The sequence below is a fragment of the Panthera pardus genome, unplaced genomic scaffold (assembly GCF_024362965.1).
Source record: "Panthera pardus isolate Hobbes unplaced genomic scaffold, ASM2436296v1 HiC_scaffold_2, whole genome shotgun sequence".
In the NCBI taxonomy this organism is placed as follows: domain Eukaryota; kingdom Metazoa; phylum Chordata; class Mammalia; order Carnivora; family Felidae; genus Panthera; species Panthera pardus.
In genome coordinates this window covers 42,689,975-42,707,355 of record NW_026526765.1, presented here as the reverse complement: position 1 = coordinate 42,707,355, position 17,381 = coordinate 42,689,975, and the positions used below count along the sequence as shown (strand labels likewise).

The 17,381-nt window shown below is 55.3% G+C and overlaps 1 protein-coding gene across 3 annotated transcripts in view; it reads left to right on the top strand.

Moving 5' to 3' along the window:
* The window catches only part of CAMK2A (calcium/calmodulin dependent protein kinase II alpha), a 63,414-nt gene that overhangs the window by 38,773 nt on the left and 7,260 nt on the right, over window positions 1–17,381 (top strand). For 2 of the 3 annotated variants that reach the window (XM_019464413.2, XM_053907030.1), the window contains exons 13-16: window positions 700–740; window positions 6,373–6,421; window positions 13,901–13,976; window positions 16,588–16,682. In XM_019464413.2, the coding sequence (XP_019319958.1) occupies window positions 700–740; window positions 6,373–6,421; window positions 13,901–13,976; window positions 16,588–16,682 (261 nt within the window). Of the gene's footprint in view, window positions 1–699; window positions 741–5,357; window positions 5,391–6,372; window positions 6,422–13,900; window positions 13,977–16,587; window positions 16,683–17,381 lie in introns of all 3 variants that reach the window. The other variant, XM_019464412.2, reaches the window with a different exon arrangement.

Sequence of the window (17,381 nt, the reverse complement as noted above, 5' to 3'; positions counted from 1 at the left end):
GCTGCCCTCTCCAGGGGCTCTGTCCAGGAGGCAGGGAAGGAGGAAAGAGGAAAAACAAGAGGAGGGGCCTCCCTGAGAACCGCTGCTCTGCTTTTCCCAGCACCAGGGACACGGCCAGCCCGAGCATGGGGCTCTGGAATTTAGGGGTAGGGAGGCCTCTGTAGGGGTGGGTGCTCTGGCAGGGATGGGCCCCAGAGCGGGGCATCTGCTTCTCATCACCGGCAAAACGACGCTCGCAGCTGTCCGGAGTGAGTAGGCAGGGCTGACACATGACCTCTGCAGCAGCATGGGGCTAAAATTAGAGTGGGCCAGGGTGGGGAGGGAGCGTCCAGCCCCGGGCCAGGCAGCCAGGCCTCTGGGTTGGCCACCAGCAGCACGGGTGGTGACTGGGATCCAGAGGGAATCCCTGGGCTGAAACAGCAACCCCACGGGCCTGGGACACATTGATCACCTCTTACAACCCATGGGGCCAGAGGGTCACACTCAAGATTGCTGAGAGCGGGGGAGCCCAGGCCCACCTAGGGGGCCACCGGCAGTCCAGGCCCCAAGAAGGAAGGAGGAGCAGAAGGAGGAGGTGTCCCCCGGATCACTGAGCCGGCTCTGTGCCCTCCGCCTGCCCGCGGATGCTGCTGTTCCTTACCCTGTGGGCCTTGGTGCCCTGCCTGGTGTTGGTAACCCTCTACTTTTTCTCCTCCGCAGGAGGGAAGAGCGGAGGAAACAAGAAGAATGATGGTGTGAAGGTAAGCCCCCGGGAGCCCGGCAGGGCCAGCATCAGGCAGCGTTTCCACCAACAGGGCCTGCCTTTCAGGGCTGGGGCGAGACCCAGGCCTTGCTGAAGGTGTTGTGGGCAGATGTGGTCACTCGTGCGGCCGGGCTGTCCCCAGGATTGGTGGGGGAGGGGGGGGCTGGGGGGAGGGGAAGGGGGAGGGTTGAAAGTAGGTGGGAGAGGCAGGTGGCCAGGGGAGTTGGGGCGGGCGCAAGGAAAGGGGCAGGTCTGAAGATACCTGTGGTTCTCTGGGATGGGAAGACTGGAAAGTGAGAGGGTACAAAGAAGAGACAGAGCTGATCATGAGGGGTGACCTCCTCCTCCCCGAGTGTGGGCTGGCTGGAATGGGCCCCTGACCCAGTGTGCACCCCAGTCCCACCCACGAAGTCCATGGAGGTTGGATAGCCAATCATCTGACAGAGGCACCCACCCTGTCAAGGCCTGCCGGCTCAGGGCCAAGAATCTCCTCCTCCCCATGACCCAGGCCTGCCCTCTGTCCCCACCCCCGATGCCCTGCCCGAGCTACTTCCGCCCACACCCTGCTGACCCCTCCTTCCCTCCTCTCTCTTCTCCCTCTGCTTTCTGGGGCCTGGCCCCCCTCCCTCTCCGGCCCCCTCCTCCCCTGCCACTGGCTTGCCTTGTGGGCTCTCCTCTCTTGAGACCCTGCCTTTTTCTGGGCTCAGAGCCCTGCCTGGCCAGGACCCCAGGGCTGGGCTGTGCCCAGGATGCTGGAAGGTGTGGGATGCTGTCCAAACACAGCCATCCAGGTGGGCTGGTGGCTTCATGGCTTCATTGTAGTGGCATTTATGGTCTCAGGCCACTGGCTTTTGTTTGGTTTATGGGTTGCATGGGAGGATATCTGGGCTGGCTGGCTGAGGCCAGGATCTGGGCCTCCTCTCTGCCCTTAGTCCTCTGGGGGCTAAGTTTTCCTCATAAGTGCAATGTGCAATGGGTTGTGTGTGGGGGGGGGAGGCATGTGGACTCCATCATTTCTAAGATATAAGCTTTAAAAACAGAAGAGTAAAAAAAAAAAAGCCAACAAAACCCTATCTGATCATTTTTCCTTCTCATCTTGGGTACGTGAGGAATACGTAATTAGTTGGTTATCAGCCAAAGTCAGTAGTTTTCAAACTGAACTTCTTGGAGTCTGAAGGTTCTGGGGAGGCATCCCTAGCAGCAGGGAGCACGGGATAGAAAGGGGGAGGCTGAGCAGAGAAGATTCTCGGCTTGTCACACCCACTTCAGCCAAACAGCTCCATGTAACAGACATCGCAGTGGTTAAGGGAGCCAGGGAGGACTTAGCAGCTAGAGACCTCAGCTGGTTATTTCAATCCCTTGAGCCTGTGTTTCCTCATCTGGGCAATGGGAGTAAAAGGGATTCCCACCTCCCGGGGCTGTTTGTGAAGATGAAACAAACCAGCGTATCCTGAGGATTCAGCAGGGGCACTGGCGTGCGATCCTCGCTCATGAGATGCTAGTCAGTATTATCTTTTCTGTTTTCTAGATTGGACTTGCAAGTAAGATTTCCCTTGAAAACAAAGTTTGATCAAGGAAGTCTTTGGAAACACAGCTCTAAAGCCAACCCAATTTATAAAGTTAACACACATCTATCCCAAATCCTAGGATGGAATCCAGAATTGAGTTCTGGCTGCCTGGCTGTTTTGGGTCATGCATGAGTCAAACGCTCTCCCTCCTCCAAATGGAAAGGGTAATGGGGGGAGGTACAGTATGAGGGTGGCCCAGTTTGGAGCAGCCGGGGTCCTCTTGGCCCTAGTGGGTAGACACCGGGGGTGCTGGGGTCCCCGGGAAAAAAATCATAATTGAAGGACATAGGGCAGAGGTCACAGGTGTGGGTGGGCTGTGGCTGAAGTCAGCGGAGGAGGAGGGGCGGAGGGAGGGTTGCCCCGTCTGCTTGGCTCTTGGGTGTGGCCCTGGCAAAGGCTGACACAGAGCCGTTGGATGTGAGGTCAGGTCCTCCCTCATAGTGGGTCTTGGGATGAAGCTCCCTTCTGGCTCCTCTCCAGCCCAGGCCAGGAGGCAGAGGCTATCTGGGGGCAAGGACATCACGTAGCATGGCGGAACTCTGGCTAGTCACCGCAAGGCGTGCCGGTGGGCCCAGCTGGAGAAAGAGCCACTCCTTCTTGCAGCAGCAGGACAGACCCTGAGCGGCTTCTCAGGTGGCTTTGGTGTGGACGAAGAGAAACCCAAAGGCCAGGAATAGCCAGAGTTAACCAGGGGCCTGCCTGGGAGTTGGGGAGCCTAGCCTGCAATGTGTTGCTCTGGGGGGTCCAGTCATGTGTTTCACTATGAGTGATGCTGGACCTCCAGTCAAGGAACCGTTGGTTTGATGGGCCCCACCGTGCCCTCCTTTGGCGATCTGGGTCATCAGTCCTGCCATCTGTGCAAGGGGAGAATGGTAGGTGTTTCCTGCGGCCAGTGAGAGGCTCTACACCAGAGTGGGCCCTGGGGGGGGGGGGGGGGGGTCACACCGTGTGCTGCTTGGAACAACACACATTCCGCCCAAGTGGGGACGTACATATTCTTCTTACCACTTGGTCCCTAAAGAAACCACCGACTTCATCGGAGGCTTTGCTGAAGCCCCAGTGATTGCTTCCAACGCTGGATGGGAAAAGGTCTGGTTGGGGAACAGAGATAACACCGTACTGTACTTGATGGGCTTTGCAAGGCTAATTTTGACCCTACTTTACGTCTGCCGTCTTTGCTAACCCTAGAACCACGCTTTTGCACGTGGTTCTGGGAGATGTGACTCTGCTTTTGGTGAAAGCCCCTGGTCAGTGCGGGGTTATTATTAGCATCGTCATCGTTTGTGATCCGGGGAAATTGAGCCTTTCTGTTGGCCAGAAGTGATGCCCTCCACCCCCGCCTCCCAGCCACCTCTAAGCCTCTGCTTCTATGAGGAGCGGCCGACCGCTCCCACCCCTCAGCCCCACTCACTGCCCCCTGTTGGTGTCCCATCCGTGCCATCGTGATTCCTCTCCCCCATGTCCCATCCTGTCACTGTATGTCCGAATCTGACGCAGTCTCTGCTCTGTGTTCCCTCCTCGTGTCCCGCCTGGAACCCCGGGCCCTGCGTTCCTCAGGTTTCTGCTAGAAGAGGGGATGAGGGGCTGGCTGCGGGCTGCTGGCTGTGGGAGTCTATCGAGCTGGGGCAGATGCAGGGACTGTGAGACTTTACACTGGGCAGTGCCCAGTGAGCCACTTCTGCCACATCTTTGGGGGCCCTGGACGGAGAGCACAGGATCTTAGGCTCCTCCTGGCCCTCAGAGGATCCTGGATCTTGAAGTCAGAGAGTGCAGACTTAGACCTAAGGATCCTCAGAGAATAGCCAGTGCCTCCGCCGCCCCCCACCACCCCCACAAAGGCCTACCTGAGGGCATCTCAAGTCTGTCCCTGCTCACAGTACAGCGAGGAGGACAGCTTCCAGGCCTCTTAGACGTAAGCGCGTCCAGGAAGGACGGGCCTTTGCAGCGCCATCAGGCTGTGGGGCCTGGAGACCTGGACAGAGGAGAAAGCCTGCATTCAGGGGTTCCAGCCTCCCCTCTGCTACCAGCTGGCTGAGAGACCTCGGGCAGGTCACTGCCCGTCTCTGGACCCCAGCTTCCCATCTGTCCAATTTTAGTGTCAGTCTTGACCTACAGCCCCTCCTGAATGTGAGTCTTTGCACCACCTAGCTTAGGAGTGAGCAAAGGAGAAGACAATCCGCACGTGTCCTCTAACTTTCTCTCCTTCCCATGGTTCCCCAGCCAATAATAGGAATGAAGCTACAAATCCCCCAAAAACTGGAGTAGGAGGGAGGGCAGGACCTAAAGACTCAAATTCTGGGCTCAGCCATGCGTCTGGCTGTGCCTCAGTTTCTCTGTCACCGTAAAGGAGCTGAACAGGCCAATCGCTGGGAAGCAGGATTTCAAAGGCTACTTAAAGGACTGGTTTCCACACCGGGACCTGCTTTGAAGTCACCTGGTGATACTGTTTAAAACGGAGATGCCCAGGCCCCGCCCCACACCCAGTTATCAAACTCCTTGAGGGGGCCTGGTGATGTTTATTCTCGACAAGTTTCCCAAGTGACTATGACGCTCAACCCACCCGGGAGTGGGGTTCTTTCAGTAGAGACACACGTGGGGAGTCTAGGAGGAGACACGGGGCCTCATCTCCAGACCTGAGCGCCCTCTCGTCCGGCAAGAGCTTTGGCTTCCGGAGGCCTTAGGCAACTGGCATCCAAGCCCTAGGATTGGTTTCCCCCGTCAGAGCTTGGTGTAGGGGGAGCCCTGGTCCAGGCGAGGCCCGGCCTGGAGCTTGCGATTGGATGGCGAGCCCCAGGCAGTTGTGCACGAGGCCCCGAGAGCTTCAGGCTGAGAGAGGATTGGCCATACTAGGGCAGCTCTTGCTGGTGGCCCTGACTTCATGCCCCAATGCCATGCTGGCGAGGGACCACAGAGGGTGACCCTGAGGCCCATCATCCTTCCAAACCTCCCCTGTCTTTTGTTTCTCTGCTCCCTGCCGTTTCTTCTGCTTCCCTGCCGTTTTCACGCTGTGTCTTTTCCTGTCCCATCTCTTCTCCTTGTTTTTCCAGAAAAGAAAGTCCAGTTCCAGCGTTCAGTTAATGGTGAGTGTCTGCCGTCTCCCAAACGCCGGTAAATGCTGGGCCTCAAACCCTCGCTCCCGCCTCCCTCCTGCAGGGCTGCACTGGGAACCCGGGGCGGGGAGAGGGTGCTCAGGGCGTGCTTGGTATGTGTGTGCCTCGTGCGACAACATGTGTGTTGTGTGTGCGTGTCATTGGCGTGTTTCTGTTGACACCTCCAACTCCATGGCCCAGACCAGCAGCCTGGCGGCAGACCTGAGAGCCCCCTCAGGTATGAAGGTTGATTTGAACCCCATCCCACGTCCAGCCCTTGGCTTCTCGCTTCTCCCCGCCCTCCGCTCTGGAACTCGTCTCAGGGCTTGGTTTGTGCCAGTTGCGGCGAGGGGGGGCTCGGTTTGGCCAAAGGAGTGGGCGCCAGAGAGGCCCTTCTTGAGCTTTTCGACGCTACCCAGGGCCTGCCGGTGGCAGAGGAGCCACCAGCCCCTGCCTCTGTCGAGGGGATCCAGTGGTGACATGGTGGCCCACATCCCTCTTTTTCTGACTCCATCGCTGTCTCCCTCAGTTGTGTGGTTTTTCTCCCCCGGAGGCCCAGCCTCTCTCACACTGGGCCTCCCTGCCTCTCTCTCTTCCTCTCCTGCCAGTGTGTGTATTCCTTCCCCATTCTGTGGCCACCATATGCCTTTTCTGCTCTTCCACACCCCCTCTTGGCTCCCTCAAGCTGACAGGGCCAGGGAGCCCTCCCAACCCTTCCAGAAAGGCCAGGGTTCTCCTTGCGACCATCCCTTCATCCACGCCCCCTGCCACCAGCCACCCGCTCAGCTGGGCCCTCCCCCTCCTTAGGCCTGGAGGTCTGGCAGGGTTTTCAGTGCAGCATCTGGATGGCAGAGCCGGCGAGGCTTACGGAAACCGGGCCACAGCATCAGGCAGCCGGGGCGGCCCTGAAACTGGCCGTGCGTCTTCCCGCTTGCCAGGCAGGCCTCACCGTGTCCCATGTTCTCTTTGGCAGGAATCTTCAGAGAGTACCAATACCACCATTGAGGATGAAGACACCAAAGGTAGGGGGGGCCTTGCCTCCAGTGTCTGGGTGCCCTGGGCCTCCCAGCAGGCCCCCTTTACTGACAGCCCGGGCTTGGAAGGGCCCCAGTACCAACGTGCGTCCTGTTCCTCCACAGAGAACGTGGCTGTGGCCGCTCATAGACTGGGCACGCTGCGGGGCACTGTTTCCCCATATGAGGTGCTTGGTCCACTGGTGGCGTGCAGATAGGCTTTTCCTGTTGTAGGGGTCATGTATGTAGTTTGGTACATTTTAGGGAAAGGATTAACATAGCCAAGTCATAGATGTATCACACTGGTAGACGTTTTCTTTTGAATTTTTAAAAAATGAGTTGATTTGGGGGCGCCTGAGTGGCTCAGTTGGTTGAGCGTCTGACTCTTGATTTTGGTTCAGATCACAATCCCAGGGTCATGGGATGGGGCCCCGTGTCGGGCTCCATGTTGAGCATGGCGCTTGCTTAAGATTCTCTTTCTCTCTCTCTGTCTGCCCCTCTTCCCTGATCTCTCTCTCTCTCTGTCTCAAAAAAAAAAAAAAAGTTGATTTTAGGAGCACCTGGTCAGCTCAGTCAGTGGAGCATATGACTCTTGACTCTTGAACTTGGAGTCCTGAGCACATAAAATAACTCCTAAAACGTCACTCTTAAATGCTACTGAAAGGAGCAGAAAACTGATATTCACTGTGCAAAATCTGGAAAAAATAAAGTCTATATTGCTCATAAAAAAAAAAAAGAGGGGCGCCTGGGTGGCGCAGTCGGTTAAGCGTCCGACTTCAGCCAGGTCATGATCTCGCGGTCCGTGAGTTCCAGCCCCGCGTCAGGCTCTGGGCTGATGGCTCGGAGCCTGGAGCCTGTTTCCGATTCTGTGTCTCCCTCTCTCTGTCCCTCCCCCGTTCATGCTCTGTCTCTCTCTGTCCCAAAAATAAATAAAAAACGTTGAAAAAAAAAATTAAAAAAAAAAAAAAAAAAGAACTAGGAGTTCAAGCCCCACATTGGGCATAAAGCTTACTTTAAATAATCAATAAAAAGTGAGTTGATTTTAAAAACACGAAGCGATGATAGGAAAGGAAGGGGAAGCAACAATTCAGAAAGTTCAGTTGACAGGCGTATGAGAAAGACCTACTGTAGCCAGGGGCTAACAGTCCCCAAAAGCCTTCAGATGGATGAGGGGGAGGAACCTAGATAACTGGGACTGGATAGTAAGGGAGAAAATAGCAAGGACAGTAACAGGAACAGTGGCTGCCTTTTGTGGGGCACTTGCTAGACCTGTTCCACGCACCTTACATTTACCTGCGCTTCACAACACCCCTGTGAAGCAGGTGCTGTGATTGAGCCCCTTCTATGGATTGGGAAATAGAGGTCGAGTAAATTGGCCCAAGGTCCTCTAGCTCATAAGGGTAGGATTAGGATTTGAACCTGGGCAACGTGGCTCCGGATGCTGCCTCGTAACCATGGCTCAAAGGTGTGGCATGCATGCTTGGAGTGGGAGCAGAAAGGACGAGTGTCGACTTCTTCTCTGGGGACCCCAAATCCCCGGATGAGTTCGTGATGTCCCGCTGTGCTGCCTGCGCCCGGCCATCCCGCGGGACAGGGAGACCAGCCACGGTGGGTGGGGGTTCTCACAGCTCATGGTGGAGACACCTGGGGGGTGTCTGTAATTTAGAAAAACACGGTTGGCTTGGAGAGATTGCAGCTATATCCGTGTAGACGTTTCTCAGTGTAAACATTTGCCTCTAAAAGAATACAATGAAGGGGAAAGAGTGGTTTACTATGTAACAGATTTTTTGGTATCCTTGCATCCGCCTCTAAGGTCAGTGTGACCCACAGAGCACCATGGCTACCTTCCGACTCTGCCAGGATGCCTTGGGAGACCAGACCCACCCTGTGTGTGTCCCTGGGTGGTCATTCCCAGCTGGGCATGGGGGCACTCTATCACCACAGCCTGGGACTAGAGCCAACCAGTCTTCCATGATGGCACCCTTTAAAAATAGATTACCTCGAGGCGCCTGGGTGGCTCAGCATGTTAAGCATCCCACTCTTGATTTCGGCTCCGGTCACGATCTCACGGTTTGTGAGATCGAGCCCTGAGTCTGACTCCCGAGTACTGACAGTGCAGAGTCGGCTTGGGAATCTCTCTCCCTGCCCTCCCCCCACTCTCCTGCACTCTCCTCCCCCCCTCTCAAAAACTAAATAAAAACTTACCAAAAAAAAGGATCATCTTGAAGAAAATCTCCCTGTTGGGGTCAAGTCTGCACCCTAAGTCCCTCAGGTATGATTTTCTAACCACATTCCCAGCCCTTGCCCCTGTGGATTCTGATTCCATAGGTTTGTGGTGGACAAGACATGGCATTTCTAAGGCTTTCCCCACATTAGAGGTTCACTGTCTTAATGATAAGAGGCACTGGGATTTTGAAAAGGCTCGTTGTGGTCTCATAATGCTGGTCTCAGAGCAGACGGGGGTCATGGATGTAAACTGGCTCCGTGCTTCTTCACTGCGGTCCATTTTCTGGGTGACCTTGGACAACAAACTCAACCTCTCTGAGCCTCAGTTTCCTTCAGTAAAGAGATGATGACGATAGTCTCCATTTCAGCGGGTTGCTGTGGGGATGAAATGAGAGGCTGTGTATCAAGTGGTTACACAGTATTTGGCACATAGTTATTGTTTAATAAATTTTAATTTCTTAAAAAAATTTTTTTTATTCCTTATTTAGTTTTGAGAGAGAGAGACACACACAGAATACAAGCAGGGGAGGAACAGAGAGAGAGAGAGAGACACAGAATCTGAAGCAGGCTCTGGGCTCTGAGCTGTCAGCACAGAGCTCGACATGGGGCTCGAACTCACAAACCACAAGTTCATGACCTGAGCTGAAGTCCAATGCTTAACAACCTGAGCCACCCAGGCGCCCCTAATTTCTTTATTTTCAAACTGGAGCTTAGGGCTGAATGATAAGAGGCCACATAACATTTCCTTGGAGCATTGATTTTACTCAATGATTATTTTGAGACAAATATTTATATGTTAAACAGAGAAATGTTTGGAACAGAATGCAAAATTTGTATGCATTATAAGTGTCAAATGTGACCTATCGAAGACATTGTCCACATGGAGTAATGGTTCTGGCTGGCGTCCCTGAGACCCCACATGTGCAGCCATTATCCTCTCCTCTAGAGACCAGGATGGGAAGATTTGTGAAGTCTTAAATTTTTGTTCACTTACGCCCTTTTTGTAGAGGGGAATCTGAGGCCCAGAGAGAAAGGGTATATCCAGGTTATTACTGGCAGAACTGGGACCCCATCCCCTGCTCTGTCTCCCACATGTAAAAGTCCATGTCTGATGGAAGAGACACTGGCTCAGCCAGAAGCTTCTCCCCATGTCTGGCAGGAGAGAGGAGCCCTGCGCCTCCCCCAGCTTCTTCGGCCCTCAGAGAAAGTTTCAAAAAAAGAAAACCATTTTCTGGTGTTAATTTGTTAAGTCTTCTTACTAAGTGAGAATAGCAGCTGGTGGGGTAGATTCTGACCTAACATTAAAGTTAATTAGAAATGTCATCCTCTAGGGAACATTTCCCCCTGAGCAAAGAAAGAGACATTAATATTTCAGAGCACCTCAGGCTTCATGCACAGGCCTCTCACCCTCTGAGCTGCATTGAGGCCCTGCCAGGCTCCTTCCCACTTCCCTACCTCCTCCTGGTCAACTCCATGAAAAATTAATTTCCTCCCCAAACCCAAAGAGCTGCCTCAGAATCTGGGCAGAGACATTCTGGGAAATACCAGCCAGGAATGCTGATCCAATCTCCGTCTCAGCATGCTGTGTGACCTTGAGAGAGTGCCTTAACCTCTCTGGGGCCTCAGCTTTCCCATCTGTAGGGGAGCACTCCTGGATTGAATGAATGAACACCTGGTAGGTGAGAAATGCCAGAGATTGCTACTGAGCAGCTGCTGAATGGATCTCTCACGCAGCAACAGGACTGCTGAGGACATGGAAGGAACCCAAAACCAGAATGAATTTCTCCACATCTCAGAAGCACCAGACTCCCAGATTTCCCATCCCAGAGATGAAGCTACTAGGGAGATTTCTGCTCACTAGACTTCCACTGCTGGCAAACTTGATGTCCTGAGTGGCTGGAGGCAGAGCCAAGTTAGCCATAGTCTCTGGCTGCATTAAGAGAGGTATAGTGTCCAGAATTAGGGAGGGGATAGGATACCCCAGACCTGATATGCTGCAATATTCAAGCCACACTGAGGTTTGTGTGCTCACACTCAGAGAGGCATTTAAATAGCTCAAGGATGCTCAAAGAGTGGATGGCCAGCTTACGTCAGATCCTGCAAATCCCAACCCAGAGGCTTTCAGCCCTAAAAAGAGAAGACTAGTAGAGGGGGAGGGCAGAGGGTCTGAGGAAACAGGTGCACACTTCAGAGGCCCAGGAGGCAGAAAGGGTAAGAGAAATATAAGAAGGGGCTAAAAGAAGGAGGAGGTGGGTGCAAAGAGAGGGAGATGTCAAACAGGGCAGCAGGCTGCAGACCCCCAAATCCCAACCCAGATGGAACCATCACGTATCAGGCTTCTGGAAAACATCCCTGCCCAGGCTGAAGACCAGAGGCTGTCCTCAGGGAAAACTTCCAATTCAGAGATTTCCGGATGACAATAATCACAGCTCTTATTTACGGAGTGCCAGGCACTGCTCTAAACGCTTTAGATTATGCATCATTATTTACATACATGAGTTGATATAAAGGGCTTGGAACTGTAGCTGGTCCTTAGTGAGAATCATCTATGTATTAGTTATTCCTACTGATACATTCTTAACTCACTCGGTCCTGGGAACCACCCTGTGAGGTAAGTAGTGTCAGTAGCTCCGTTATACGTACGGAGAAACTGAGGCACGCAGAAGCACCTTGCTCAAGGTCACAGTTATGAAGTGGCAGAGAATCTGGATCCAAACCCAGGGACTCTGGCTCCAGAATCCATGCCCCTGACCGCGTCGCTAGCCTCCCTGAGATGGCAGTGAGAGGCAGCCCACAGGAGACAGGGCGTTAATTAAGCACAGGCTCGTGCAATGTCAGGCTGGAAGGAATCTTAAGGTCTGTACAGAAAAGGCTAGGAGGTGGGACAGGTGCCATGGCCTGCCCGGAGCACGTGGCCCGCTCTGGATCGTCAGCCTGATTCTGCGTGGGAGTGGAATGAGGCATCTCCTGGCAGGGATGGGTTTCTTCCCACCCTCTGTCTCCAGGAAGGAGGGCAGAGTCGACCTGGAGGCCAGGCTCTTGGGCTCCTAGGGACAGGGACCACCTGGCAACTTGGGCAATTCTAGCACACAGGGTGAAGACAGCAGCCCCAGGCCCCGGTGTTGGGTCCACCCACTGATTCATTCATTCAAGCCTCCTCTGCCCCCGCCCCAGGCAAGACCCCAGAGGGAGCCGGCAGAGCTCAAGGTCTAAGACAGGCTCATTCCCAGCCCTGGTAAATCTTAGCAGAGCCAGCAGATAAAGAATTAGCCCCTCACTGTGGTACTGACATTGGAGAAAGTCGCCAGTATGTCTACGGAGCACCCACTGTGTGCCAAGAGCCGTGCTGGGCACAGGGCCCCTGCCCTGAGAACAGTATGACGACTCTGGTTGGGGCGGTCAGCCCACTGCAGCAGACCGGCCGACCTCTCTCACCTCCGGTTTGCTCATCGCTGATGTGGAAGTGATGGCCACGTGAAGCTGTGCTGTGAGGCTTCGAGATTCTGCAGGTAGAGCGCATAGCACAGTGCCTGATGCACTCGTTCGTTCAGGGATGAGTGCCTGGGGGGGCCAGGGGTCCCATCCAGGTCCAGGGATCCTGTACAACACGGGCAGCCACGGCCCAGCTTCCGAGGAGCACATATTTGAGTTGGGAAATAGATGAGCTTATGGGCCTGATACGTCAGGGAGCATGTGGGGTGTGGGGGTCCTGTGGAAAAGGCCATGGGCTGGGAGCCAAATTCTGCACCCAGTATGTTCTATGTCCTCGGGCAAGTCACCCCCCTTACTGGGCCTCCATTTCCCCAAAAGTCTGATAAGGAGGCTGAGTCCCTGGTCTCCAGGGGTTCTTTCAGCCTGGATGTCGTAGGACCCTGTGTCCTCTGGGCCTGAGGTGAGCTCCCTGGCGTGAGACGGGGTTGGGTTGCATGGGCGGTGGTGAGGAAAGGGGCAGGGACAGGGCCTCAGCCAGGCGTGGTCCCCTCCTTCAGCCCCAGACTGAGAAATGACAGTGTGCCCTTGAACCTCACCGAGGCTGCTCCAGTAGGCCGGAGAGCTGACTGGGTTTGGAGTGAAGCTTGGGCCTGGGGTCGGGGGGGGGGGGGGGGCGGCCTGCCACCAGGGAACCATGTGAGGCTTCTGGTGAGACAGCCCTGCCGGGAGCCACGACACCCAGCTCCAGCTTCCTCTGTCACGGAGGCCCAGGGTCCTTGTGGATCAGATGGGGGGCACTGGCCCTTGCTGACCTCCCGGGGTGTCTGTGAGAAGCGGGTGTGGCAACCTGTGTAGGAGAAGGCAGAAAACGGCAGCGCTGAAAATGCGTACCTACAGTGGGCCCGGGGGCTTCGTGCGCATCGCCTCATCCCACCTCGTTACCTCGTTACTGGGGGTGGGGGGCACTGTTGTCTCCGTCGGACAGGCCAGGAAACAACCCTGTGGCCTTGTTACACAGCGTGTAAGGACCTGCGCCGGCATTTCCATGAGGTCTGTCTGGCCCTCAAGTCTGGGTTTGGCACTGAAGGGATGAGAGGTGGTGGTGTTTCCATTTCACAGATGGGAAAACCGGGGCTTGGAACAGCACACATCTAATAAGAAAGCTGATGCCTAAACCTGTACTAGAAAGACCAATTATTTGTAGTGTTTCAGGGGTGGCCAGGGGAGGCCAGGTCTCAGCAACTGGGATTCGTTAAGGCCTAGAAAGTTCTGAACAGCTCAGTGCCTGATTCCTACAGGCACCCAAATAGACCAAAACGCTCACCCAGACCTGAGGGAGGAGTAGAGCCCTAAGACCTTCCTTGGGGGCCCCAGTTTGGGCCCGGGGTGGGAGGGCCCTGGTTCATGGCTACTAGGTCCAGCCCCACCGTTGACCTGGTTTTGATTCAGGCGGCAAAGCAAGGCGATGGGGGCGGGGGGCGTATTTTGGAGACAACCTGGGTTCAAATGAGACCTAATGTCAGAATGTCTGCCATGCATGCCTCACTGAGACAAAGGCTTCCACCTGGGACACTGGCTTTGCCTTCTGCAGTTGAGGGAACTGTCACACCTTTTCCCCACTTTCCTGGGCCTCAGTTTCTGCTTCTGTGAAATGGGAGTCATGACACCTACCTCCCAGGGATAACGTGAATATAAATGAAGACAGTCTCCACGAGGCCCTCAGGTCCTAGCACAGGATCTGGCACATGATAGGGACTCAGAAAATGGTGCCAGGTGCTTCATTACTATTTCTATTACTATCATTTCTCTGTGTCTCCTCCTGCCTTACAGTGCGGAAACAGGAGATTATAAAAGTGACAGAGCAGCTGATCGAAGCCATAAGCAATGGAGATTTTGAGTCCTACACGTGAGTTGGCTGAGCCCATTCTGCATGTCATGTCCAGATGGTTGTTCAGGGGGAGGGGGTGCTGATGGCTAACGTTGGGGGTCCCGGTCTCTGACCCTCAATCACTCCCTCTGCATGAGCTGTGAGTCAGACTGAGCTCATATGCTGTTTTGCATTTAGACTTTATGCTTTAGTGAAGCTTTCTGTTCATAGTACTTCTCTGTATTTTGGTCCTCCCTCTCCTCCTCCTCCTCCTATCTTGTTCCTCAGGAGGGGCTCCAACCAAACCCCTTTGCTTCTCCAAGGAAACAGAGGGTGGTCTCCACCACAGCATGGGTCTCCTCAGGAGATGAGTGGGGAAGGAGGGGAGGGAGGCGGGCCGGGCTGCTCTTCAGACCTGCTGCAATGGGCCTGACCTCAGGAGGGCAGGGTAGGGTATGTCCTCCAGGGAGCAGGGGTGAGCAAAAGAACCTCAAGACAGAACCTTAAATCCTCTGGGGGAATAAGGCAGAGTGTCCAAAACTAACATTAAATGAAACAGGTGGTCTGAGACTGTCCCCTGCGCATCTGGACCAGCCTTTCATGGGGCGGCTGTGTGCAAAGGCTGGGCTGGAGCGCCCCCTAGTGGTCACCCATACGCCCCTCCCTGGTCTGGCCCAGAAGCAGGCCCCACCGGGGCCCTTAGCCGACCCCAAGGAGCGGGAGGAGTCTCCACCACTCAGGCAGGGCTGACAAGACCCCACATATGCTTTTTGGTGGGCAAAAGCTGCCAACTGAGGCAGAATGACCCTTGACTGTTGGGTTCAGATGAAGGGGGAATAACGTAGCCGGGGTTTGGTTCCTGGGCAGCTGGTTCCTGGTTTCCACTGTGCCCAGGAGCTGAAGTTTGTCTCCCAAAGGTTTGACAGGCCAGGTACGTGGTAATTGTGGGAGGGTGTTGGCAGCAGCTGATGATGGCAAGGCCCCAGCAATCCCCTGGTTATGTCTGGATGAACAAGGACTCTGGAAGGGACAGGTGTGAGATAGGCCACACATATGCACGTGTGTGTGCACTTGTCTACACTGCATGTTTGTGACTGTGTGCATAAGGGCCGTGCACAGGTGTGTATGCACGTTTGCACCTGGGTAAAGCATGAAAGCCCAGAAACACGCTGTTGAATGCGTCTTGTGGCCAGCCCTAAATGTTAAATCAGCCACAGGAAGAGTCGTCGAGTCTCTCTGGAAAGATGCCCCCAAGGAGGGAGGGAAAGAGACGTGGCTTCTGTGGACCCCAGCCCCCCACCAGTGCCATTTCTGGGGACCCACTCTCACCTCTGTGATGTTACTTTCTCTGGCATCGGTAGCCTACTCCCGGTTCTGACCCCTTGCCACGACCCCTGGAGCCTGTGGTACCCTGAGTCTGGCCCTGTGTAACCCTCACTCACTGAGCCTCAGTGTCTCTAGATGTATAATGGAGTTGGAGAAGGTGGTCCCTGAGTCCCTTCAAAGGCAGGGGCTTCTCCAGTGGGGGTGCTCAGTCTCCCGGACACTCAGAGCTCAGACCCCCAGCCTTGGAGGATTCTGGAGCTGAAGGGTCCCGAGCATCTCCTATGGTCTGAGCAGAGTCCCCAACCCCTGGCTAGTCCGCCTGGAGAATTTGAGGGGCTGAGTGGAGAAGTGCATTGTCTGGGTCACATGGACAGGACAGTCAGGGAAGAGCAGGGAGACAGTGGCTTGCAGTAGCCAATGTCCAGCTCAGACGATGCTGGGCCTGATACCCATCCACCAGTGTCTCCAGTTCCTCTCCAGGGTTGGGATCTTTGCTTGTGCTGAGGTACTTCCTGTCCCTGGCTTCACCGTCATTGTCACAGGGGTCTGTGTCGTGCCACAGATCCTAGAGACCTGGGGGTGGGGGTGGGGTGGGGGAGATGGCCTTTTTCCTTCCTCAACCTGGATGTCAGGTTTCCCCAGAAAGCTGAGACCTGGAAGGGAGCTCTGAGCTGAAAACACACAGCAGAGGGCCTCCTCACCTTGCCCTGTGCGCCTCCCTCCCAGGCATGAAAAACCTGACGGAATGCTATTTTCCTCATGTTACAGAAGAGGAAACTGCGGCTCTCGCTGAGGGCAAAAAGGCCATTTTTAAAGTAGCAAAACGCACCCCCTCCAGGGATGTACCTGTTTGGTGAGCAGAAGTCACTTTGGTGTGAAGGAAAAGGTCCTCCCCACCAGGAAAAGCCCCTCTGGCTTCTGCTGCCCTCGGTGGGGAGATGCAGGTTGGAGAGGCCCTCACAGGCTGAGTCACTGAGTCAGCCCCCGCCTGGGGTCTCTGCACGACGCTTCACGGCCACTCATGGCATGCTTGCTGGGTGATGTTAGGCCACTAGCCACTTGCTGGGGATCTTATAACCGGTGAGTGGCAGGGCCAGGACCCGAGTCGAACCCTGGCCTCCCAGTTCTACCACTGGATCGTGGTGGGTGCCTCATAGCACAGTTTGCAAGCCCTGTCCCACCTGCTGACGTCACTGATCCTGTAAGGTGGGTTCCATCCCTCTGGTTTCTCAGGCCCACCCTCCTCCAGTCCAGGCCCTGGAGTTAGAGGGTGGCTCCAAGAGGCTACTCCCAACTCCTCTTTCCTCTGACTTCCTCCCCCTAGGAAGATGTGTGACCCTGGGATGACAGCCTTCGAACCTGAGGCCCTGGGGAACCTGGTCGAGGGCCTGGACTTCCATCGATTCTATTTTGAAAACTGTGAGCAATCCCTTCTCTCTGGGGTGCCTGTTGTCTGCTCTCTGTTCCATGTCCTGCCGGATGGCACAGCAGGGTGACAGGCAGGGCCCCCGGGGAAGCTCAGGAGCCAGCGAAGAGGAAGATCCCGTGTGGACAGGGGTTGGTACCACCTTGGTTCCCTCTCATAACCTGGGCCCATCCGACTGCCGGCTGTCCCTCCGGTGGCTGAGGACGGGGACCCGGGACAAGTGTGACAAGCACTCCCAGGCCTCTTCTGCCCCTGACCCTGGGAGGGCTGGGGGAGGACCTTTGTTCCCATTTTACAGATATGGGAGCCTTCTTGCCGGAGCATGTACCCAAGTTACAGCCATCTAGACGCCTGGGGCCACCCCAGCTGTCCAACTGGTCACAAGCCGGCTCATGGGCTGTTAATGCCTGTGGGTGGGCAGTCCAGGGAAGAGGAGGGGACCCGAGCTCACACTGCTGTGCCCCTGCCTGTTTGTCTAGGTCTCTGTCCGCATGTCTGTCCTTACTGGGCCTCTCCTCTGCAGGAGAGACCCTGGCAGCTTTGCAACCAGGGGCTGTCAGGGGGCTGAGGCTGGGCCTGACCGAGGGCGCTTTCTGCCTGTGTCCATGTCTCATCTTGGCCAGGGGTCAGACAGGGACGAACCAAAGCACATGCAGGTTAGAATCATCTAGCTCAGGACCTGAGAAGTGGCA